This window comes from Strongylocentrotus purpuratus, unplaced genomic scaffold (genome assembly GCF_000002235.5).
Source record: "Strongylocentrotus purpuratus isolate Spur 01 unplaced genomic scaffold, Spur_5.0 spur5_scaffold_12, whole genome shotgun sequence".
In the NCBI taxonomy this organism is placed as follows: domain Eukaryota; kingdom Metazoa; phylum Echinodermata; class Echinoidea; order Camarodonta; family Strongylocentrotidae; genus Strongylocentrotus; species Strongylocentrotus purpuratus.
This window is the reverse complement of record NW_022145597.1, coordinates 21,422,793-21,448,341: the sequence shown is the minus strand read 5'-3', so window position 1 is coordinate 21,448,341 and position 25,549 is coordinate 21,422,793. Positions and strand designations below refer to the sequence as shown.

Below are 25,549 nucleotides of genomic sequence, written 5' to 3'. Positions count from 1 at the left end.
TTTCAAGTAATCATTTCCTTCAATGTCACGGAATCGAGTGATATGAAGGTAAGCTGAACTTTATCATAAATATATTCCGACAATGAAAAAAACAAGTGCTTTTGGGGGAGACACGCACAGGCTATAAAAGCACTTACAAATTGAGGAGAATTACTGTAATTACACAAAAAATGAATACATAGGAATTGGCTCCAGCGTAATGATTGACTTATTCCAGATGTACAATGTCCTATTCAATCATAATTTGTACAGTTATATTTTCTCTTTTCAAGAGATAATATTCGCGAGCCTTGTTTTTTTTTAATGCGACCTTCCCATATCGTCTGCCTGCCTTTGTGCGTATATCCTGTGAGTCTATGGATATTATGACATGTTTTACGATGATGACTGAATCAAAACAAATCCAATTGAACTATATAGAAAGAAAGGTACAGAGGAAATGATAATAAGGAGAGAGAGAGAGAGAAAGAGACAGAGAGAGAGAGAGAGAGAGAGAGAGAGAGAGAGAGAGAGAGAGAAGGAGAGAGAGGGTGAAAAAAGGGGAGCGGAAAAGGGCCGTGAAGAGCCAGTATTCTGGAGACCAGTGTCGGTCTGGTGCTCCCGTCCTGGCGTCGCTGCGCCGCGCTACGAGCTCGTGCTTTTGAAAACTCTTCCAAACCACGCAGTTGTTAAACAAAGCGACTCAAATCCCCTCAAATCCTCCTCATCCGTACGACAGATTCAAAGGATCTTCTTAGAACGACAAAACAAAAGACATCCTAAATAGGTGTCTTCGGTCCCACAGCATTCCTACAATGGTATGTTTTCGTTATAGAAGCGCCAATAATACCCAAAACAAGAGGCTTGCACGAGAAAGAGATAGAGTGATCAAGAGAGGCAAAATAGAGATAGAGGGAGGGTGGATCGCTTCGTGATTCGTGCAAACTTTAGGAGATAGAGAACAGACGAGCAACTGATACAGTCGGAGAAAAGGAACAAATAAAAATAGAAGCCAGCGGTCCTTTTTGTGATGGATTTTGTTAACTCGTGCTTTTCAGTGATATGTCGTTAAATCTGAATCGTCTGTGCTGGATTCTTTTGTAGTTTATTTGCTCAAAGTAAACTCAGCTTGTAAAGGAGTTTGAATTTGTTATAATAAACCAAAGTTACGTGATCGAGTCACGGCGATTGAAAGTCAAACATCAGTAATTTTCCAAATTGTATATTTCTTTCATCTGAATTCTGTCTTCAAACTCGCTAAGTCAGTACTCGCCTAGTTTTAAGTCGTGGATGCTAATATAAACGGATACTTTGGAATTTTCACAAAAGGGTAAGTCTTTAAAAGCCATTATTATATCATTTTATAACCCTCTTCTTACGGTAGCCGATTCTGCTGGGAGCCGGAAAGGGCGTTAACCCCATCATTTCACACAGAGTTAACGCATATTACATTTTGACACTCAGTAGATAGGAAAGAAGAGCCACATAGAATGATATTGATCAGTTCTTGTACAATTGTTATTTCATGACTTTATTATGACTTATAATTTTTATGACAGCAGCGGATTCTCCTCAGAGCCAAAACGACGTTAACACATCTATCATTAGGGATAACGCCGTTATAGCTCTCAATTACCACACAGTCGTTAAAGTAGAAGAGGAAGGGGTGTAGTCGTATATATATATATAATATGATATTCATAATCAGTTTATGCCGACGAATTGCAATGATCATAATGTGTTATATCATTTCATGTTAAAACTCACAAGCATAATGAGAAGAATATACGAGTCGTAATGATATTGTCAACGATTTGTGTACACTTTCGTATTGATTTTAATAGTATTTGAAGTCTTGATTGAAGCTCATGATCTTTATCAGTTTATTTCCTGTCGATAGATTTACAAATCGCCGCATGTTTAATGTAAAGAATATCTGGTAAAGGGTGGATTAAACTTATGAACATATAACATTATGAAGAGATGCGTTTTACGTATAAGGGGTGATTAAAGCACATATACCTTGAAAAACATCGAATAAGTTATTACCTAATTGTTTATCATTCATCTTATGCTTATGTTTATCACAAGGATACCTTTCTTTATTGAAATCTAAAGTGGAATTTTAACAGTAGTATCAATCGGTGGACTTTTTTTATTTCATGAAAATGAACTCTCAACTTTATAAAAACATATAAATAATATTGCATCTAAAATCGTTGTTGATTGGGGTAATGGAATACTGTTATATCAACGACTTCATGATGTAGAAAAACTTGTAACACTAGAGGACTGTCTCCTTTCGTTATATATGTTATGTAATTTAAAATGATTCAGGCGCAGCTGAAACATTCAGCACTATAAACTATACTGCCATGACTGTTGACATTTCAGTTTTGTTTATGAAATATATAAATTTATGTCTTTTCTCTCTTTCTCGCTGCAAACGCTGAAGGAGCACAAAGGCACAAAAAATGATGCGATGAACGTTTTTCTTGCTCAGTTCTGATAAGCATAAATTAAGTTGTTTTTAACACTTTGTTGTAACAAATAAAAAACTAATTTTATAGCAGTGCTATTAAACGGGGGATAGGGAAACAAGGAAGTTATTTAAATGCGCAAATAGAGCTACAGGTACGTGTATAAAACAGGGAACATAGTACTTTAGACGGAACATCAGGCGTATTCTTTCAAGAATTATTGTAGGACAGGACAATAAAATGAAATGACATGGTTGATTCGTTCGATCTCGCTTTGAGTGACAGAACCTTGGACATTAATCCTAAGTAACCTTCTGCTTTTCAGCTGTCAACTTATGCAACTCTATCTCTGTAGGAATCCTCCTATACGGTAGTATTGACCTGTTTTGTCAATATGAAAAATGATTGATTGCGGGAAAACAATTAATCAAGTTGTGCAGTGTAAATATAAACATCCATCAGCACAAAGTGGTCGACATTATTCTTCGATCTAAACGTTTTTCATTTTTAAGAATGATAGTTGAAGTCGTCGTTTATGTAGATAATTCAAGTTATCTGAAGTTGTCTCGTTAGGAATGTGTAACAAAATAATGTGTACCTTTATAGAAAATAAAGAGAATTCAATATTTCTAGCGGTGTTTATGATACTAATCGAATTCGAGGTAGTATAGAGTTTATTCTTCTTCTCCTCCTCCTCCTCCTCCTCGATCAGTCCTATCTTTTTCTTCTTTTCCTTCTTCTTCTTCTTTTTCTCATTTATTCTAATATACTACTTCTACTACTACTACTACTACTACTACTACTACTACTACTACTACTACTACTTCTACTACTACTACTACTACTACTACTACTACTACTACTTCTACTACTACTACTACTACTACTACTGCTACCACTGCTACTACTATACTACTACTGCTGCTGCTGCTACTACTGGAACTACTGCTACTACTACAAATACTTGTCCTCCTCCTCCTCATCTCCATCCTTCTAATTCTTGTTCTGCTTTTGTTCTTCCCACTCTTCTTTTTCTTCTTCTCCTTGTGTTCATTCTTCTTAATCATAATCCTGTGCTTCTATCACTATTGAGCTATTTTAATGACAACGACCACTATAATCACGATCTACATTCTACATGATCAAGATATTACTACATGCTCGGAAGAAGAAACAAAAACATTCTAAAGATGGCCAAAATGTTTCATGTCTCATCGAAAATCAAAAACCATAAATAATGTTGATCGCGATTTTAAGGAAACTTCATGAAATTATAACATATGCTTTTATTTATGAATTTCAAGCAAACAGAATCATTCTTATTTCTCAAGAGACTGACTAGCATCAATTACAACTAGAACGTGAGTATACCAGAACAGAAAGTTATACTGCGTTAGGACAAGACGTCCTTAGATCAGCTCTCTCAGCTCATTGTTTTTTTTTCTTCATTTTTTTTTCATTTCTCATTTTGAGACTGTTTTCATTTTTAAATGTTCATGAGCTTTCGCTAGGGACCACTTTTCATCTTCCAGATGGTTCCAACAGGTTCATATATAATCTATTTTACAAAGGCGAAATGATACTGAAGTTTATTTGGCTTAACAGTGTTGCATACAAGTAATAGAGAGGTGTGAGAAAATTATCTGGATATAGCTCCTCAAATGGGGGCTTCTGAGATAAAGTCTGAATTTTTCTAATTCACTTTTGTTTTAACAAGTAAAGTTCCGCAAATATGACCCACCCATTGCTATTTTAATTTTTTTCAAAAGCTTACACTGATTCTATTTTGGGGGTAGGGGCTCTACGCAAGGGAGGGGCATATGAAGGCTCCACCATTTGCCGGATACGCCCCTGATTGATTTAAACGTATTGGAATATACTCGCAAAATATCTTCTCTACGAAGAGATGATCGGAAGAGACAGATTGACGCGGTTTACAAAGCCGCATTCTGCTGTCAAAAAGCCACTGAAAGAAACCCATTTCCTAAACGAGCATTCAAACTCTGACTTTTGTGGATGCGCTACATCGATCGTCCCATTGATGCAGCATCAATACAGTTACAGACATACAAACAAAAAATATGAATAGATATTGTTAATATGGAACAATTGACGCTCTTTATTCCTTTGCATGATTAACAAAATACTCCTTTACCAGATGCTCAGATACAGACAGGCGACATAGTAAGTCTGCCCCTTTGAAAAATAGAATTTATTGGTTAAATAGAAATATTAGTACAATAACAAAAAAACAGGTGGATTGGGTAAACTTTGGCATTTGTATTGCCCCTTAAAGTCCGGGTACAGTTTTAGAAAACTATAAAAGAATCAGTTTTTAAAGATTTCTACTAATGAATAAAATTATGTTCTCCTTGGTTAGTTTAAAAGAATATATATTTGTATAGAGATGAGTGCTCCTTTTTATTTTATTTTCTGGATATAACATTAAAGGGGAGACTGTGAAAGAAAACACTGAACGAGATATTAATGAACTTAAGTTATAAAGAATATTCTTTCAATTCGTTGAACACAGGTTTTCAATAAATCGTTCTTCAATTATCATGATCGTCCCTCTCCCCTCCCCTTCTCTCTGTCTCTCTGTCTCTTTCTCTCTTTCTCTCTCTCTCTCTCTAATTATAAATATCTCCACCTCCCAATTTCATTTATTTTCCATCTATCTCTGTCTCTCCATCTTCATGTTACCCCCTCTCTCTCTCTCTCTCTCTCTCTCTCTCTCTCTCTCTCCTTCTCTCTCTATCTCCCTCTCCCTTTCCTCTGTTTTCTCTGATTTCACGTATTTTCGATTGGCTCTCGTTTTCCCAGCGGGCAAAACCATATTTTCATTTTTTAAGAAAGTGCACGGGAATTTTTTTGTTGGCAACCTATCCAAAAAACGAGCGGCAAGCCAACGACCTATGCATGGGTTTTCGAGATAACATCCGAACTCTTGAAATCCAAACATGTATTTCGCTCTAAGAAAAATAATTATCAGCATGATCAGTCATCTTGGGATTCTTGTCTGCGCTGCCAGGGGGTTTCCATGGTGTTTCAAGGGGGTTGCAGGAGTCTACCACTCCCTAATGCTCCCAATTGCTCCTCCGTCAAATGGGATGATTGATTTGGGGTTTCTTAGTTACCGAGCTTGTCCTTAATAGCAACGATAATTTGTTAACATTGACAATAACTCTATTTCTGAGCTGCTATAATGATAATAAAAAGTAGGTGGACTTGCGGGCAGCCATACAAATGTCTTGTTCGGTGGCTATTTCATTTTGATTGACAGATACTGGATTAAAACCCCTTCTTGAGCAGCATGGCATGGGAGTTCTCAATCTTAACAGCAAAATGTTATTTTATGTTATTATCAATGAATACTCTGATCAAATGAATTAAATGGTGAGATGCCATACAAATGAGTACTCTTGACCCAACATCACCGCAAGAATGCAAAGCTCATTCTCTCATTTGCTTACTAGTCATGCTAGTATGTTTGAATTACATTAACATGAATAAGGCGTACAATCAATCAAAAAGACAGATCTTTCGTTTAAAATAAGACATTTTCTTAAGCAAATTAATTTCCTTCTCAAATAAAGTCTAGGAAAGATTTGAGTTTCGCTTACTTTTGATTGAACGCTCGATAAGCTAATGTAGACTCTTTGATTATAAGAGGTGGACTACAGCTGTTTTACTTGTATTAATGATCTAGAATAACCTACAAACGCCCCTGGGGCGAATTTTTTTTTTTTTTTTTTAATGGGGGATTCCTAAAAATTTCTGAAAAACCCAAACAAAGTTATCACATTTATCATTGTTTATTAAGTGTCAACTTATTCAAATAAGCTAAAAATGTAAATAGATAAAGTCTTTAAAAATGTTTGTTTATGCCGCCACATAGAAGTATTAGATATATCGCATGTTACCTTTAAGTACTGCGTTGTAACCACTTCCCTGGCCCTATCATCGACGCCGGAGTTGCGCGGTAAAATGGAACATGATCTGCGCTCCAGGTCTCGTGCCGAACCCGTCTCGGTATCTAGACTTCGGGATATGCATTTCAAGTAAAATTCTGTTAAAAATTCCACTTTTAATTCTACGACACAAGCTCCCGAGTTTGTAACTTTCAACCCCAATCCAAACACTATAAAGAAGCATAAGTCCTAATCTAAACACGATTATAACCCTAAAATAGCTTTGACATCTTTTACAAAAATACAAGTTATCCGTGATCTCAATGTTTATATTGCTTCGATTAAAATTGATGTCAGTTAACGAAGCTGCTTTGCATTAATAATCATCAGTGATACATGTGCGTCTAAACCAAAGAGTTACTGAGTACAATTAATGGCAGTCTTCAATGCCGTTACATTTCTAAACGCCCACAATAGAAAATAGCAATTGTCATCGGATCTTCGAGTCGTAGAACCCTCCCCATTCTACCCCGCACCCCTCTGCCCCTCCCCTGCTCCCCTTGGGGGTACAGACGGCTGGGAATGGTCCTCAGAGGGGGTTCAGTATAACGTGTCAATTGATGCAGGCACCATGGTATAGGTAACACTCAATTAACACAGTGGTTGTCCGCGGGGGGTGTGACCGCTTTACGTTACCCTCATCGTTCATTGCCATACCAGTGATCGATGATCAGGGTAGGGGCGGGTTCAGTATTGTTTAAAACAAAATATTTCAAAAAGGTGGGGCACACACAACAAAATGATGGAAATAAAATAAAAAACAAATGAAAATATATAAATTAATGAATACATAGATATATATTTTCATTTGGTCATTTTGTGTAATCTACGAGTGAAAAAGTGGGCCAAAAGGAAGCACGGGCCGGTTGTGCCCCCTTAAATTCGCTCGTGATCAGGGGCGCTGGTAATACAGATTTAGGAGAGGACGTGTTCGAATCACAAAGGTGTTTCTAAGTTTGTTGAGCTTCATACCGCCCTTCAATCTTCAAATGTACAGTATTATCTTCAAGAAAAATACCTTAAAATTAGTGTATTTCAAAATTGTTTTATGTGCTGAATGTTCCATTGTAATGAGATGATAATGACTATAAAGAGTAATCAAAGGATCTTTATTAATGAAAGTAAATTATATTAAAAAAAGCATCAGAAATAACGATTAGTATGGACGTCTTGATGTCATGGGTTTAGTTTTCACATTTGAACGGAGTCTATAGGCATACATGCTTGTTTCGTTTGCCAACGACCAACCACTGAAAGGAAGTCGAACTAATACCGTAAAACCACGGCTTCGGGGCGTCCGTGGTCGAGTTTCAAATACCAAGCAACAGACACTCACTCAAGAAAAGTCAACTGTAAACTTTATCACAGCGATGAAACGAACACATTAAAGGCACCATTTACACTTGGAATCAACTTGATAGAAACACAAAAAGGCGATATGTCGGGCAATATGGCCAGATATGAAGAATACTGACACCGACTGATATGTATCTCCAACAAAAGTAAATTTGTATGATAACCCGAAACCTAATATCCCCCTACCACCCAATGAATTTGAGTATTACAAAAATAGTGTCATAAGTGTCTTCTTTACTTATGTTGTTGTCACGTGTCTAGAGAATCCTAGAAAATCGTCTGAGCAATTAACCACCCTATTTTGGTAGTAGCGGTAAGATTTTAAATAACGCCATCGAAATGAGAATAAAATGTGAGTTGTTTTAATTTAAACTCGCTCGCAAAAACTTTCGAGAAACCACTCATGTGCAATTTTAATAGGCCTGCCTATTGGGCATTCCATAGACTGAAATCTTGTTTGAATTACGTAATACGTCATTATGTTACCACATTTCAAAAGAGAATGAACAAGGCTCATTGATATTTCCCTACGTTGATTTCTATAAATAATCTTTGCGATGTGTTTTAGTGGAAATCAATTATAAGAATGACATATACTCAACATTCAAAATTTTATATCGTATCGTCACTTTCACGTTTTTATTAACGGTTATTGAGCACGCGTTGCTTCTCTCAATGCGCTATTCCCTTTCTAATTTTGGGGAAGTTTTCAAAGTAAAATTGCATCTCGTGAATTGAATAATGAACGAAAGACAAATTCACTAGAGGAATGAACGAGTGTGTGCGCTGTGCGTGTGCGCTGTGTCTTCCACTTCTGTCAGTTAGTCTCTCTCTCTCTCTCTCTCTCTCTCTCTCTCTCTCTTTCTTTCTCTTCCCTCATATCAAAATTTGTTTACTTTATATTTACTGACGAGCGTCAACTTTACCCGGCATCAAAATGTAGGCGCCCTTCTACAGCCACTCATTCCCTCTCCCATTGATCAGGCGATATATCGTCTGCAAGATAACAAAAGTTCTCTCTCTCTCTCTGTCTTTCTCTCGCTTGCTCTCTTTCGTATGCATTTTCCATCATCACAAGGCTAATCTGAGTTGATCGGGCAAGCAAGTCGGAGTAGTTTTTGAAGAATCGCGTGTGAGAGCATTGACAAATCTATCTGAATGGAAACGCTCCACAACTTTGAGAAATGACAATACTTGTGTCAAGTTTCAATTACAGTTTGGAGAATTAAATATTTTCTGATAACTCTCTCTCGACCGTCTCATTAAACATTTTGATAACCATCTCGCATTTCGTTCGATTTTTCGCCGTGGAAGAATCGAGCGTTGGACATTAAGCAAGAATTAGAGAGACGCTCTCTCACTTAGCATCCTGCTTTCAAAAAGCGACTTGGGAAAAGAGTGTGCTCTGTTGAGACTTAAATCTATTTTGAGTTTTGATGCGTTTAGTCTGAAAGCAACATTGACAACTTGATATCGTGGCATTTAGTCTTTAACTTGCTCTGGTAAATATCTGATTTTTGCAGACTTCGTGTATTCGTCACAATGGCAGATCGGATCATGAATATCGGAGTTTTCTGGATCTTAGCGACTGTCGCCTTATCCGTAGCAGGGCCAACAGAAACAGGTAAGAGAACACTTATTTTCTGCAAATTACTATTATCATTACTCCAACTAGTATTTTTTTGCATTCCATTTCACTTTTTTTTGTTATACCCTTTGTGATGTCTTTTGTGTATTCATTATAGTAGATATACTTTTACATATTGACAATGTTTTCTTTATCAATGTTTATCTATTTAGTGGAAAGGGGAGGGAAATGACGCTTATAATAAAATTGGGGATGGTTTTCCTTATTAGTAAAGCGCTAAGTAAATCCAGATTTGTTATTATAATTGAAGAAAATTGGCTGCATATTAAGTTCAAGTGTTTGATTCTCACTGGAACACTAATCCTGTCGTATCAGATTCGTGCAATTCGTCAATTCAAAAGTGTTGCAAGCCTAAAAGAAAAGTTCAGATTAAACAAGACTTGATAATAACTATTAAAAGAATTAGATTGAAGCACGTTTGTATAATTTATTTTCCATTGACCTTAACATTTGAACTCGGACTCTTGAATTACATGATAATGGGCCTTTCTTTTAAAGTAGTTACTTAAAAAAAGGGAAGTTCACTGCATTTTGCACAGGTCTAATTCAAACTAATAAACTTCTAATAAAGTGAGTAAAATGTTTCAAGCGCAAAAAATAGTTAAGTGATTCAAGAGCAAGAATGTCTTTTTCGTAATTTCTTAGGTTTACTTCAATAAGTTTAATTTCATACATATTGAACTTATTAATGGAGAAAAATCCTCTTTACCAGGTAACAATTTGGTCATAATAAAAATCTGTACTTTCGATTACACAATATATATTTTTCTATCCCTCAAATATCACTTAACTTGTCTTCATTGCTGAATGCAAGCATTGATAAAAAAAAAAAAACTATTAAAGCCAAACTGGAAATCCGGCTCCAATTACTACGATTACAGCTTCCCCCCTCTATTTCCCCCCTACAATTTGTATACATGGCGCCATATGTCTCTATCTTGGTTTATTCTTTCGAATCAATTAACCAACTGATCATTCCACAAATCCATGGTTTAAAGCCCTGCAATTGGTTCTTAAACTGTCCCGAGTGGTATAGAGAAACTGGTTGGTAAATGAAACGGATACCATATAGAATGGATGGCTTGAAACGAAAACGATGAGTCTTGAAGACAATTGGATACCCGCCGCCCCCTTGGGAGTCGTGAAAGAAATGAAGAAGGGAGAGATCGAGGGGTGGGATGCAGGAGCTATTTCATGCTTGGGGAAGGAAGGAGTTTCACCCAAAAGTTCTCGCTGAAAATCTCTTAATTCACGATTACGATGTACCCAAGTGGTGGCTCCATAAAAAATGTGTGTAGAGGGTAAAGAATGGGGTCGGTTAAGCGGAACGCAATGGCTGCGAGGATGAGAGATGGGGCGCCAGAAAAGTATTTGGGACAAAACAAATTTGATTCGTTTGTTGGTTGGTTTCCGCTGCTGGTTGGAGAATACACACGCAGGATGGTCCAACATTACGACTTGTGTACCTAGGACATGAGGTAAAAAGTCAACTTTCTACTGTTTGTACGGCGCCGAAAATATGAACATAGAAGTAAGAGATTCACTGCCTCATTTCACTTTTTGTGTAAAGATTGTGCATAACAAATATGCTCCCAAAATGAATGCCTAATGACCGATTTTGCCGTTTACAATGCGGGATTCATTTGGACGAATACCAGACAAAGCGCGTTTGTAAAATTTGTGACAAATGGGATAAATTGCGAAGCATCTCTTGTTTTTAAAACAACAGACTTATAGAATCTTAAAGTTTAATGGGAAATGAAATGCACTTAGATTTCTTTTACCATTTAATGACCACTAGCAAAATGAAATATAACGTGCACAGCCAAACCTGTCTCGCCCTGAATGCCACCTGTAGCTAGCGGTCATTAAAAGTGTAAAATGTTCCCTCAAGGAAGAAATATGTGTGTAAAACCTTCCTAGAAAGGTCACCTTTCTGTTTTCGTTGAGTCACCTTAACAGATCGGTTTGACTGCATATTATGGAATGCGTCATGATAGGGTGAAACACATCATTTATATCAAGAAATAAATGTAATCTGCATAAAACTTTTTATATTTTCCACCAGGAAGCTATTTAAGAATATTTCCTTCTGTTTATGCATACTTTTCTTATTTCACAACTTTTTCCGCATCAGTTTTGTTTTGCCACTATTCCACATGGTTGAATACCCGTTGTTTACCGTTAAAACATCGAAGAGAAAAGAAAAAGAAAAAAAAGTGAATTGTCGTCTTAGGATCAAATACCTGCCATTCCTTGGTTTAAACCTCAGGGTTACGCGCGACTAGGAAACCTTTTCAACGAGATGCGGGAAAAATCACTTAAGTATAAACAAGCGATTAAAGGATTTACGAATTACAAAGAGATTTGGGGGATATTTGATGCGATGCTTCTGTCAAATATAGTGCACTGCGAGCATTCACCCGCCTCTATGAGTATTGTTTGGCTTGAAATGAAAGAGATATCAGTTTCCAATAAGATAAGGGGGAGTAGGAGACGTTTAATTTGAGGTTGGGTGGTATACAATTTAATCGACAGAGATTGTCAGTTTAGTGGTATCCAGTGGGCAATTTCGTTGGAAAATCACAAAGAAGATAAACGCTTAGGAATCTTAATTGATTGTAATCTAGAATGAAATGGGCCTGATAGTTTCATATTAAATGGAGTCTAGTTAGAGATTTCTAAGGAATTAACAACGAAGATAAACATTTAAGAATTACAATTGATTTTGTTTAGGTCTACAGTTCAAGAATCATGGTCTGAAAGAGTATTCGAGTATGGTTCGTGGTTTTAGAAATGGACATTTCAATTGAAAGACGAGGCTGATGAGTTTTATTACTTCCTTTCCTTTCAATTCTAAGGTCGTTTATGTATCTACTTTTTTTTCTTCAAAAGAAGACATTCAATCAATATGATAAAATGATTTTTTAGAGTAAAAACTAATGGACATAATCATGTCGCTTAAAAGTTTTTAGAAATTTCCCGAAAAGAACTAGTGATTGGAGTGATTGGAGACATAAATATCGATTGTTAAATGTATACAGAGGAGTATTCTGATTATATAAGCCATGTATGTTTATATTAATTTATTTATAATTCATTTATTCATTTATTAATGCATTTATTAATGTATTAATCTACTTATTTACATATAGTAATAATACTAATAATAACAATAATGATTCTGATTAGGCCTTAAAAAGGTGTTGTATTGCCCTTTAAGTGCCAAAACATCGAGTGAAGATCGAGGCAAAAAAAAGCACAACAAATAAAATCATCGAACCGGTTCAAGCCCAAGAAAGTTCTTCAGACCAGATTCAAGGAAAGATTAAAGCCAAATAAATTCGATCTTGTTTTTCATTATCATAATTATAAGGCAAATTACATGAAATAAATAACACTGGGACGGTCTAAACAAAGCAAAATGGAAACAAAGGAAGACAAAAGAGAAGAAAAGCAAAGTTATTCTTTTGATTTATTAAAGTGGAAAGAGGGGTCATGTAAATGGTTTGTTTTATCAAAAGTGGAAAAAAAAGAAGGCACGTCTCATATCGTGTGAATAATTGTGAAAGTTTTATACAAAATGGATGCCGTGAACCATGCATATCAAAATTATACCTTTTCTCCCAGTCAAAACACTAACGATTTTCTCACTACCACCCAACCCGCCAAATATTATCATGACGATTTTGGATCACTATATTTCTTTCGACATTCCTTCACCCTTTTCTGGCTCCCAAAAAACAGGAATCTTTATCGTATTTTAGCTCTATTAGTCTATAAAGAGACACATCTCTCAGTAGGACCATCAATTTCCTCGAGCCCAAACTATTTCCAATCCATTATCGGCATTGCTGCATCTGCTACCACGCGCGTCCGTCTACACGCTTGTCGCCCCAAACCATATATCATATTTTGACACTCAAAATATCTGTTTAAACGGGGCATTCCCGTACTCGGTGGAGCCCAAAACGGCCACCAATCTCCATCGCGACCGAAGTTGTTTTGACACTTTAAAGGGTGATAGGACTGGTCTGGCTCTCCTTGGCTTGGGGTCTTGCCATCGAGACGATGTTCGTCAGCCTTTCATCTGTCTGAGTGGTGTCAAACAACTATAGACACACGACATGATGATAAATTAGAATGAGAAAGAGAGATAGAAAGTGAGGGAGGGAGGGAGAAACAGAGAGAGAGAGAGAGAGAGAGAGAGAGAGACGGACGCGACTTTTATTGAAGAATGGGAGACGTCGTCAATCATTGAAGAAAAGAGAGATCATTTGTAGCGCCTCTCTTCAGTCTCGCCTCTACGACGTGCCGAGCCTTTCGGCAAGTGTTGTCCCGCTTTGTCCGAGAAAAATAGAGATTTTGGTGCCTCATTATCTCGTTAAACACTCGAGTTAAATCTGTGTATGCAATCACAAGAGCGATTTACACTCCTCGGTCAATGGAAAGCATCAGTTACAAACATGCCATTCACCAGAAAGTCAGTGTACACAACATGGCGCTTAACAAAAGCGCGCCAACACTTTCTGTTGGTAAGTGGCGTGTCGTCTGTTGTTTAAGACGCCGCGGAGCACAATTGCGACAATGGCGCTAATTCTTGACGGGGAGAAAGGAGTCGCCATTTCTTGTCATCCCCAACAAGTGGGGCGATTATTCGACTATACTTACAATCAAAAGAAGGCATGGATCATCATCATGGGACTTAGCATCCCCGAACAATGAAAGAGAGGGAGAAAGAATCTTGACTGGCAGTTTTCTCAGGGTGGTCTTCGCCATTTTAGTGGGAAGGGGTTGTAAGGGAGCTAGACAACGAGGTATCCCGGGGTGTTGGCTGTGTCGTTTGGTGCCCAGAAGTGGATGGTGAAGTGTCAGGGAGCGACGCGATGGGTTAGGGAGACGCCATGCACTCAAAAGAAAGATACTTGGTGGAAACAAGAGTTCGCTCAGCTAGGGGTATTAAGATGTTTGCATTTTGGCTTTCACATACCAACATTTCGCTCCTCAATAAATGATGATTGAAGAAAAACGCTGTTTAAATCTAACTGTAATGAAATGTCTGTTCTACGGAATACCATCGTATTGTCCTTAATATTTGCTTTGTACTTTTCTACATTACACAGATGGACAACGACCCTCATTGTTAATGATCAAAGGATAAAAGTTCAGTTGGCTAATATTTAAACAAAAATAAGCTAAAACTGGGGTTCGATATCTGTAGAATTATTCACAAAAATAATCCGATGAAACTAAGAGACCGATAAAAAAAATTTTCCTCTGAAGAAAAAGTATTTTCGTATTTATCAAATACTAAAATGAACGCAGTTTGTGAAAAAATGTGCTGTAATCAGTACCACTGAATCAAATAGATAATAAAAAGGTCTATGACAAGAAGCATCACTTATTTTCTTCATCTTTCATGCTTTCATAAACAATAAATAACGCGAAATTTACATGATTTTATAATAATTTTATATACAGTAGATATCTACTTACCTAACTAACTTTACTTTTTAACCAACTTAGTAGACAAATGTAACAGGTATTTGTCAATTCGGAGGTCGTACCTACAGACTGTGTGAGCCATGACACACGTACCTCATACCAAAGAGATACTACAACCAACGGATCAAGTTCGCTATACAACCTGTACCTTCGTAATTAAACAAAAATACAGATAAGAGAATAAATAAATATAGAGAAATGTATAACTAAATGATTTCATTTTCTTGGCAGGTATTTGTCCATTCGGAGGCCGTACCTACAGATTGGGTGAATCATGGCACCCCTATCTGGTACCGACTGGTCTCGATCCTTGTACAACATGCACGTGTATCGAGGATGATCATGTTACCTGCACACGGGAGGAGTGCCCCAGACCCACCTGCTCCTCGCCCAGGAGGATACCGGGGCAATGCTGTTTAGTGTGTCCAGGTAATGTGCTTATTGGTTATTATACGATCTTTTTATCATTTATATCAAATCTAAGGCTTTCTAGATAATTCAATCGCAGATTGTGGAGCAACAGGATATGAAATGTTGAAACGGATGGCTCAAGACCGAGTTACTTGGAAACACACTTGATGTAGAATTCTGATGGGTTAATGAACCTGTCATAAACTGACAGATCACTATTGATGATCAAATCTAATGAATACATAAATAAAATGTAAATCCAACGTTGCACGATCGCAAACAAAATGGCATCGCTAAAGGCAATTTCATATATACCCTTCTTTGTCAGCCGAAACCAATCCAAAACTATCTCATGGGGTTTCACAGGTGAATCTTTCGGGTTGATGGTGTTAGAACAGGTGTACTGCTCAGACATAATCAATGGGAGGATTGATACAAAAAAGATAACCAGTGGAATTTTGAATAAATCCGTAACATAGAATGATGAAGCTGTATTTTCTATCTCCACTTAAAATTTGTTCACCGTCCCCACCTCACAGAGAATACATGTTTACCTAGGAACCACTATTAGTAACGTGACATGAACCAGTTTATGCTGGATGAGTTTAAACGATGAATATAAAGGAATTTCAAAGAAATAAATGAATTGGACTAAAATGTTTACATTTATGTCCACTCCACCCCTCCTCCCTTCCTCCCCTCCTTCCCATCCCTCCTTATAGATGGTGATATGGTTACAGAGGCACCCCTCGTCGCCCCTGTGGTGGAGGAACCAAGTTACCCTGGGTGCGAGTACAAGGGTAAAGCTCTTCATCATGGAGATCTGTTTAGCGTGGATGATATCTTCACGTCGAGGAGGGAGGACCAATGTGCGCAGTGTGGATGCACGGTACGTTAACCTTTGTCACTGATAATAACAATGATAATAATAATCATAATGAAAATAACAATAAAAATGATAATAATAATAAAAATGAAAAAAATAATAATGATTTTCTTTTATAGCGCATTTCAAGACCGTAGGCCCTTTCAACGCCTTTTACAATTTACAATTTATAATCAGTAAAAACGCTTTCAAAAGTATAAGTAATTAGTACGACATTATCATAAAGCAATTGCTTTAGGCTTTGAAATTTTAAATGTATAGGGTTAGGGTTAGGTTTGCAACTGGGTTTTAGGTTATTTTAGGTTTAGAGTTGGATTAGATATAGTGTTGAGTCCGGGGTTAAAGTTAAGAATTCAGTTAGTGTAGAAGTTTATGCAGAGCAATTTTTCGCAGGAGGGAGTGCTGTACAACTCATTTACTAAAATGGTTAGGCCAGACAGGGGCGTCGCCAAGATGGGGTGGGTGGAAATGTGATACGGGTAAATGAAAGGTTGATGATTTTATTTTCTTGTAATAAGCTCTATTCCTACTAACTTTTCTGCAATTTCCTTCCAAGTAATTAATGTTCAGATATATTCGCGTGAAAATCATGATTTGCTTATGAACAGACCTTTTTGCTGATGCACTCTATGCTCGACGGTTTATATCATAGGTATGACACTCGAAATTGTTGCAATGTCACAACTTAAACAACATTCACAAAGTATGAACATTATATGCTAAGAATATGTAATCTTACGTGTTGCATGATTAATCGAATAGTTTTAATTCATTCTCATTTTCAGCTTGGGAGAATTTACTGTGCATTGAAGACGTGTCTACCGCTATCGTGCCCAGAGCTTGAGCAGCTTATCTTTCCTGATTCGTGTTGCCCAGTATGTGTATATGAAGGTAGATAGAGATACATACAACTATTATCATATCTCCTCATTATTATGAGAAAATAAAGACTGAAGACCTGAAATTGTTATTTTACATAAAAAAATAATTATTATCTCCTCATTATCATCACAATAACCTATAGCAATCACTACGCCATTACCACCGTCATCAGTTACCACGAACACCGACAACACCATCACCCAACCACCTCCACCATGCACTGTCACCACTTATCACCTCCGCCACCACTACCATTATTGCCATTGCCATCATCATCATCATCATCATCCCATCAGCATAACCATATTGTTAGCAGCAGCAACACAACCTTCACCATCACCATCATCACCATGCACCCTCATCATCATCCCCATCATCATCATCATCATCACCACCATCATCATCATCATCATCATCATCCCCATCATCATCATCATCATCATCATCATCCCCATCACCACCACACCACCACCACCACACCACCATTATCACCATGCCATCCCCATCATCATCTCTTTTATCTACCACCACCATTACCACAACCACCATCACTCAATCAATCATCATCATTAACATCAATATTGTCATCACCATCATGTTCACAAAAGCCAATATCCGTATTTGAAATTCGTTGTTGATATTTTATTTTAACTCTTTGTCAAAGAAATAATAGAGTTTCAATTTTTTCGGCGAAAAGTTATTGAAACAATATTTTTATCGATATGTAATAAATTATTTATGTGCCGAATTTCAGAAATGTGTCATTACAGACAGTAGTCGGATAATTAAAAGGAAATAACGAAATGTTGAATAAAGACGTCCATTGCCTTACGATCTGTTAATAAATCGTAGTAATACAATTTCATCTCTTTCCTGCTTAGATGGAACAACGCAAACCCAAGAGATCTTAGAACCTGACCCGGAATCAAATGGTCTTCACCGGGCGATCAACCCGAACTTCCTCCTGCAGACCAACAACGTTCCTCTCATCAATAACTTCCCATCAATCCCTATCACTGGCCTTGATATAACGAGTGGTAACCCAGAGGACTCCACCAGCCAACAAGGTAAGTCTTTATTTTTATTCTATCTTATTTATTTTCAGATTTATTTATTTATGGATGGACTCTTTTTCCTAGGTGAGAAATCAGCAGAATATACAAACGACATATTAAATGGTATACAGTAAAATTAAATTTTAATGAAAACTGTTGAATACTTTTAGATGTAAACATTCATTTTGGTTGTTAATGTTATAATTATAGACAAATGAAAGTATACCCTTTCTCCCTCTTCTTGATTCATCTCCTCAATTTGCGAGAGAACTACCTTTTTTAGTGACGGTGTTTTACATAACGTGTATCAGTATGATCAAGGAGAAATCGGAACGCAATTTGATGGAATCAGATGCTGTATAAAGATGAAAAGGAAAGGAAAGGAGTGAAATTGAAGAAGTTACATCAGTAATATTTTAAGATAACAGTGCCAAGCAATAGGATTATCGTTAAGTGTTTACTAGTATACAGTGCGTCCCAGAAAAAACGAAATCGAGAACTATCGATGTTTTATCATAACTTAATCACAATTATAATTAATACATGACACATATTTGGAAATCTTAGATCCTCCTCTTTCATTTGATGCAACTCATATGATTCATATCTCACGCAATGACTTTTTGGTTTCCTCTCTTCAAATTGCTGTTTATCACTCATGCCTGAGATATGAATCATATGAGTTGCATCAAATGAAAGAGGAGGATCTAAGATTTCCAAATATGTGTCATTTATTAATTATGATTGTGATTAAGTTATGATAAAACATCGAGAATTGTCGGTTTCGTTTTTTGTGGGACGCACTGTATAATTCGTCATGTCCTTGTTTCTACAGCAGAATTTGAAAATAGACAGCTGCAACTGTCTGACTAGTATGGTTAAAAATCATGCAATACAAAGTGGCTGCATACTATAACTGAGCAAGATGCATTACACATTCACTTTACAAAATGAAAATCAAACTGAAAAAGAATCTTACATATGCCATGTGGATTCGTTTGTAGTCAAGGACGCTGTATCCATAGCAACGCCGGAAAATGTATTATCCCATCACTCGTCGGCTGTAGAGAAAATGATGATCCCTGTTTCGATCCTTTCCTAAACGTTTCCGCTTTGCGCTCACAGTGGTATTTCAGGGAGGGTTGGTGTTAGGGTGTAGAGGAGAGGGGTGACACTCCTTTAACATTCGTCGGAAGGCAGTTAAAACATCCTATGTTTTCGTAACTATGTCGACAAATTGTGAAATATTACAAGTATTTAGTTATTGGCAAGTTTAGCTTTAATTTCGTCACCCTCGTTTCAACGAAGCATGCTTGAGCTTCTGGCATATCATCTAACAACATCCAAAAGTGCGCTTTTAACTTTGGAATATCTATAGTTCTGTGTTTGAAAGAAGATTAGGTGTATCGCCTGATTTATGCATCTGATAATCTACCCTAATATTAGTAGTCACGAATTCATGAGCGAATAGTATTTATAAACAACAGGGCAAAATTCTCTCTATATTTTGGGAGGGGGCGGTCGATATACGCAGTCCCGCTTGCCGTAAATCAACTTTAAGTTTGATAGATTTTTATTCAGGGTTTAATTCGAACTGGGCGGGGCGTATACCTGCACCACATATTGAACTGCATACGCCTCTGGAGGCACATGTATGCATATACAACCAACGGACAGCAACAAAGGAATATCGGGGACATTCTTGGAGCATTAAGCGATCTTGAAAAGTTTTAGAAATGATCTTGAGTAAATACTGGTAATGTGGTGATAGCAATTTCCTGGATTCTCTCCCCGATCAAACTCACACGTGGCTTCAATTTTAGACTAGAAATATTCCGATTCTGCCGGTCTTTCTTTCACTTTGAAGCTATTTACCTTGGAAAAATCTTGAAAAATAAAAGTAAAAAGACGATAATTATTATTATTTATTATTATTTATTTGACCAATCAGAAAACATACAGTGAATATAACAATCAGATAATACATAGACATTTCATAATACATACAAACAGCTTTAGGAAAGTGGGGAGGAGATACACGTAGAGAGAAGGATACAATCTGCTGGTCAGGGGTGACAAGAGCAATTTAAATTGCTATTACTCGAAAGCATGTCACCCCCCAATTAAGCAGAAAAAGAGTCGAGATAAAAAGTTTAGATAGCGAGTTAAACTTAAAACTTGGAAAAAGAAAATCGAATTGCGCATTCTAATTAGCTTAATTATCATTCATGGCATATACCCCGCCTCTTCCCTCGGAAAGGTTTCTTCAAACGCTTATCTTTATGACTATGATAGGAGAGGTTGAAATACGTTTCACTTTCTCAGGGATTGGGTATCTTTGCCTCACATTCTAAACAAAATCCTGGATTTAGCTTATGCTGCAATCATAATCATAAACCTTTAAGTCAGTCAGGAATCACATGACTTTTACAAGCCGATCGCCTGTCTGATTATCAAGATATTTCAGATTGGAATTCGAAATTCCAAAAACCATTTTCCCATCGGTTTTTATAACACTTCAGTCTATTGGGGTAAATGAATATAGTAAAACCGGTCACTCAAAGATTATTACTTTTTTGAGGCAATTCATGATAATTTTGAAGAGCAATTTTTGTAGGGCTTCAATATTACACCATATCACAGACACTGATAACACGTAGGGCCATGCATCTCAGATTGTACAACTGGAAACATTAAATTCCTTTAAGGTAATTGTTAGACTGGATCTAGCGACTGCCTGTATGCGGTTAGATAGTCACCGGAGGTGCCTAAACCCCTCGGAAACCTTTCTGTCAAGACACCGTCGGAAATCTCAGATTTTCATGAATTCTGAGAAAAATGAAAGACTTTGAGAGTTCATGCGAGTCATGCCCATGAAAGATCTGTCCTCTTTATCAATTTCTATCTGTTTTTTCGAACACGAATGGTCTATTTTAGATGCGCCGAATTGAAATACATGATTAGAGTTCTAAAGAGCTCATGGAGTATTACAAAGAAAGGGCCAAATAATACTTTGATGATTGGCGAAGCGTGGGTCCAGCCATTAACGGGGGCACTGGTGCCATCATTGTCATAGGGGGCGTGGTGAGGTGGAGAGCATCGCTTCTTCTCTTTACGTTGCCTTCCCAATTTCCTTTCATTCTTTCCCCTTTCTCTCTCTCTCTCTCTCTCTCTCTGCTTGTTTATCTTCCTCTTTTTCTTTTTATTCTTTTTGCCATTCGAAACTATGCCTCTGACTATGAGCAAAAGAATACAATGAACTGCTATGGCGTAGATTTGATATATGTTTTACTTTTCAATGGACGATATAATTATCTACATCGGAATTTAAAGGGTAATTTGAGTAAGAGAAATCATACATCATAATAAAATGCTTTTCTTTTATCTTTCTATCTTTTTTCAGTTTGTGAATCGAACGGGAAGACCTATCAAAACGGCCAGACGTGGCATCCTATATTATTTCCTTTTGGTCGAGTTGATTGCATCTTATGCCGCTGTCAAGTGAGTAATATTAAAACTTTTTGTTTTATTAATTTTGTAATAATTAAGTAGGCTACTATGATCGTGATGACATGTTCAAGCCTCTCTTCTTCGTTTCTTATAGTCCTACAAGATTCTAGTTCCTGAACATGATATAATTAAAGGTCGGAAATTTGAACTAAATTTTAACCGGGCCTTCCTTTTATTGTTTAACGTCGTATTTCTCTTTGGATACCAAGGATATAGGAATATCATTTATTTCATATTTGACTGCTCGGTGGTAGTTGATTGATATTAGATATATCAGTGTCTTTAGTTTATTCAAACCATTTCAAATATTACGATTTATGATCGCTGTAAGAACTGATTATTCTTTGATTTCATTGCAGCTCTTTCATCATCTCTTTTGTCAATTCGTTATTAGTTTGTTATAATTATCTTTATATTTTAGTTGTAATAAGTTACATATTTGTTTATTCTCTGTGTTATTCAGGACGGACAAACAAGTTGTAGTCGAATGGCATGCCCATCAGATGATGAGTTACCATGCAGAAACCCCCAATACGTCTCGAAGCAGTGCTGTAAAGTGTGCCCAGGTAAAAACTATATTCCACGACGACTAAACAAATGTATAATCTCAGATGTATTTTGTGATTTACTTTTATCATGAAAAGTGATTAGTTCCTAGTTGTGTTGTGCATCTACGACAACGACACTTTCTTTGTTTATGGAAAGCATACATGTGATATTGCAAATATGTTCCTCGCTCAGCCATATGGATATACTTTTCATCCTTACGTCATATAAATTGCTCCAATGTATTAACTATGTCATGTCAATGGGATTTTTTTTTCTCTCGACCTTATATAAACAGATTTGTCTTTACTCTTATATAGATTAATTTTGTACAAATTATGACTATAAAAAAATGTTCATTATCGTCAATAGAAGTCTTTTTATCGACACATTTTGCCAAAATGGAGGATACACCAAACGAAATAAATTGTGACATATATAAAGGCCTATGAATATTTCTATTGGATAGCTTTCTAAAAGTGAGGTCAGCCTTCCAACCCATAGAGGGCGATAACCCACTTTTACAGTATCTCATAAAAGAAAACCGTACATGTCACGGAAAACTATAAGGTTTCCTCTGACAAAATTTCATTTCCTACCACAGATACGTCACAGGTGGAGCCGACGCCCCTCCCACCACTATGCTTGAGAGGTAGAGAGACCATCCTCCTCTACCGATACCAACCAGAGCTGGTCCCGGGTACTGACCACACCCAAACATTCACGTACGCCCTGGAGAACGTAGTTACCAGTCAGGTGGAAATTAGACAATGGACGTTTAGTGAAGGTACGTTTTATTCTTTAGTTAGATGTATCTTGAAGATAAAAGATTGCATTCATTGTGGGAAAACTGCATTTTGTATTCTCTTTACCTCTCCCCTTAAAAAAAATTTACTCTGCGTTTGAACGCAATTCAAGTTCATCTAATCACCAACAAAGTGTCTAAAAATGTGCTTTAAAAAGCTGTAAAAAAAAAGAGCTGAAATCTTTTTCGCCCACTTTCCTTTTCTGATATCTGACAAAGACTGGTATATGTGAATTAGAAGAAAATATCTTGTTTAAAAAGTTTTATTTCCAAAGATGGATTTGAACTCGACAAGAAAACCGATATAATATTATTCACAAAATAATTGCGATTCTTCAAGTCCGTAATCGACTAATCTTCATAGATCAGATTTTGGGCTCCTTCAAACAAACTATTGAAACAGAATGTCACCAACTAATCTGATGAAATTCGAAATTGTTGCTTTATAAAGAAAAAATGTTAATCGATCTTTCCAATGATTGTTTTCTATTCTCGTCCAACTTTTAGGTCAAATCAGCAATTTTGTGATTGAAGAAGTTTCTTCAGAAAGATTCCAGAGGGCGCATGCCGAAAATAGAGATGGGCGATTTCAACTCCACGGAGCAACCACATTACGTAAGTTACAATCAATATACCTATACAACAATATAATAGACGAATTTATAAACCAGACTCCTATTATAGGGGTACTACTTTACGCTTGCAAACTGACGACAAAAATATATTTGTACTTTCTTGAATGAATAACATTTTACAGCACGTGTATCTTGCTGTAATGTTGCTACTGAAATAAAATTATCAGTAAACACTTTATTTTGGGGTAATTTTTTTCTTACTCATGGATTCGTATACAGTTTGTTAAAGCATACATGTATCCAGAAATTGATAAACAGTGGGCAGTGATTTTTATAAAGAATTTGATGCATATTTATGAGTCAGATAACATTACAACAATAAACAGTCTGGTATAACTCTAACCAATAAAGTTTAACCTTCCAACTCTTATATCTATATATATTATATTTTATAATATAAATTCTTGGTACTCAAGAAACTGTAGTAGGATTTATGAGGTAGTCTACCTCTGGCATTATATTTATAGTTACAGCTTGATCAGCATTAGATGCATTTTAATTATTAAACAAAATGATAGATGACAATCATTAGTAAAGAATTTGATTTTTAAAAGCGTTAAGTTTTTATCACTCCTGAACTTTTATCGATCAGCGACATTTCTGCGTACTAGTAACTAGTAATCGTTCCATGTTCTTCTTAACTATTCTAGTAATATCATTTCAAACCCTTTTTTTTTTAAATTTACAGGAAAAGTTCAGAAATTAAGAAAGAAAGAAGCGAGGTTGGAGAGGCGCTGCGCAGTCCGATGTGTGAAACAGGCTCTCAAGTTACCGCGAAGTCTTTCAGCTCGCGGGGTCGAAAGGTCACACGACTGTGACGTCAGAACAAGATGGCAAACGAGACCGAGGAGTGATGAGCAAAGTTTGCGATAACGCGCATAAATTGAGTTTATTTTGATAACTGTCATGTTTGTGAATGTCTTGTATTTTTGTATAATGCTATCTATTTGTATCAAAGAATGTTTTATATATCGGTATCAAAGTTGAATTTAAAAAAATGCTGTTTTATATCATGAAAATACTGAACTTTGATGGAAAAAGTGAAAGCATTAATACTTTCATCGATTTATTTATATGAGTTGAATATAGAGATATTTAAAAAAGAAGTCGGAAAATTTACATGACAAACATTTCTTACTTCGTGACCGATCATTGTTCAATAGGAAGTGAAAGCCAATCGGAATCAAGCTATTGATTGCAGATGTTCGAAAACGAAATCTGATTGGTTGATAAAATTGATCGCACGCAACTTCGCTAATCTATGCCACGAGCAAAGTCCTGAGGATTTTGACTTTAAAGGCCCACTGCACTACTTGCAGCTACTTGCGCCCTCTATATAACAAACAATGCCTAATCGGTGACCATTGCTCCCCCATGGTCCTCTTTTTCTTATGTTAACTGAGAGCTGAGTTGATGAGATAACCACCTGTCCAGTGACCTTGCAGGGCAGTCTAATCCCTCCTATAAACTACGGCAGATAAGCTTTAAGCCTTTTCCGCTCTCAAACATATAAGGTCAAAATTATCGAAAATTGTGCCTTATTGGGAGATATTTTGTTAAATTAAGATATATTTTCGTGAAAATAGAAACTTTATTTGCCAAGGGGGGCTTTCATGTCGGCTGCTGGCAAGAAGTCCGAAAGGGCTGTATTAACGACCTCTTTGGAGGTAGCCGATCTCGTAACATTCTATCGAGATTGAAGCAAATCTATTGCACTATCCGAGTAGATAAGGGACAGGGTCATGAAAATCACGAGAGAAATGTATGTTTTTGAAAGGTGTATAAGAGCTATATCCCTCTTACCTACAATTTCATATGAGACAGATGTTAAGGTGTTACATGTATACCTTCATCTGTATATGCCCAGTAGTTAAACCCGA

General features: G+C 36.6%; 1 protein-coding gene across 1 annotated transcript; it reads left to right on the top strand.

Moving 5' to 3' along the window:
• Positions 1–1,268: 1,268 nt before the first annotated feature.
• On the top strand, positions 1,269–25,010 carry LOC588375 (chordin-like protein 1). The gene is made up of 11 exons (XM_011681645.2): positions 1,269–1,309; positions 9,310–9,410; positions 15,171–15,368; positions 16,073–16,239; positions 17,022–17,127; positions 18,000–18,185; positions 21,577–21,674; positions 22,147–22,249; positions 22,834–23,016; positions 23,542–23,649; positions 24,358–25,010. Exons 2-11 carry the CDS (start codon positions 9,329–9,331, stop codon positions 24,540–24,542), a joined length of 1,416 nt encoding a protein of 471 aa, XP_011679947.2. The 5' UTR covers positions 1,269–1,309; positions 9,310–9,328; the 3' UTR covers positions 24,543–25,010.
• The last annotated feature ends 539 nt before the right edge of the window (positions 25,011–25,549 follow it).

What these genes read in the sequence shown, in the direction of transcription:
- LOC588375 (XM_011681645.2), top strand. Translation starts at nt 9,329, where the DNA reads ATGGCAGATCGGATCATGAATATCGGAGTTTTCTGGATCTTAGCGACT. An exon ending in GGACTCCACCAGCCAACAAG is followed by an intron (nt 18,186 to 21,576) that starts GTAAGTCTTTAT and finishes ATCTTTTTTCAG; the next exon opens with TTTGTGAATCGAACGGGAAG. An exon ending in GCATCTTATGCCGCTGTCAA is followed by an intron (nt 21,675 to 22,146) that starts GTGAGTAATATT and finishes TGTGTTATTCAG; the next exon opens with GACGGACAAACAAGTTGTAG.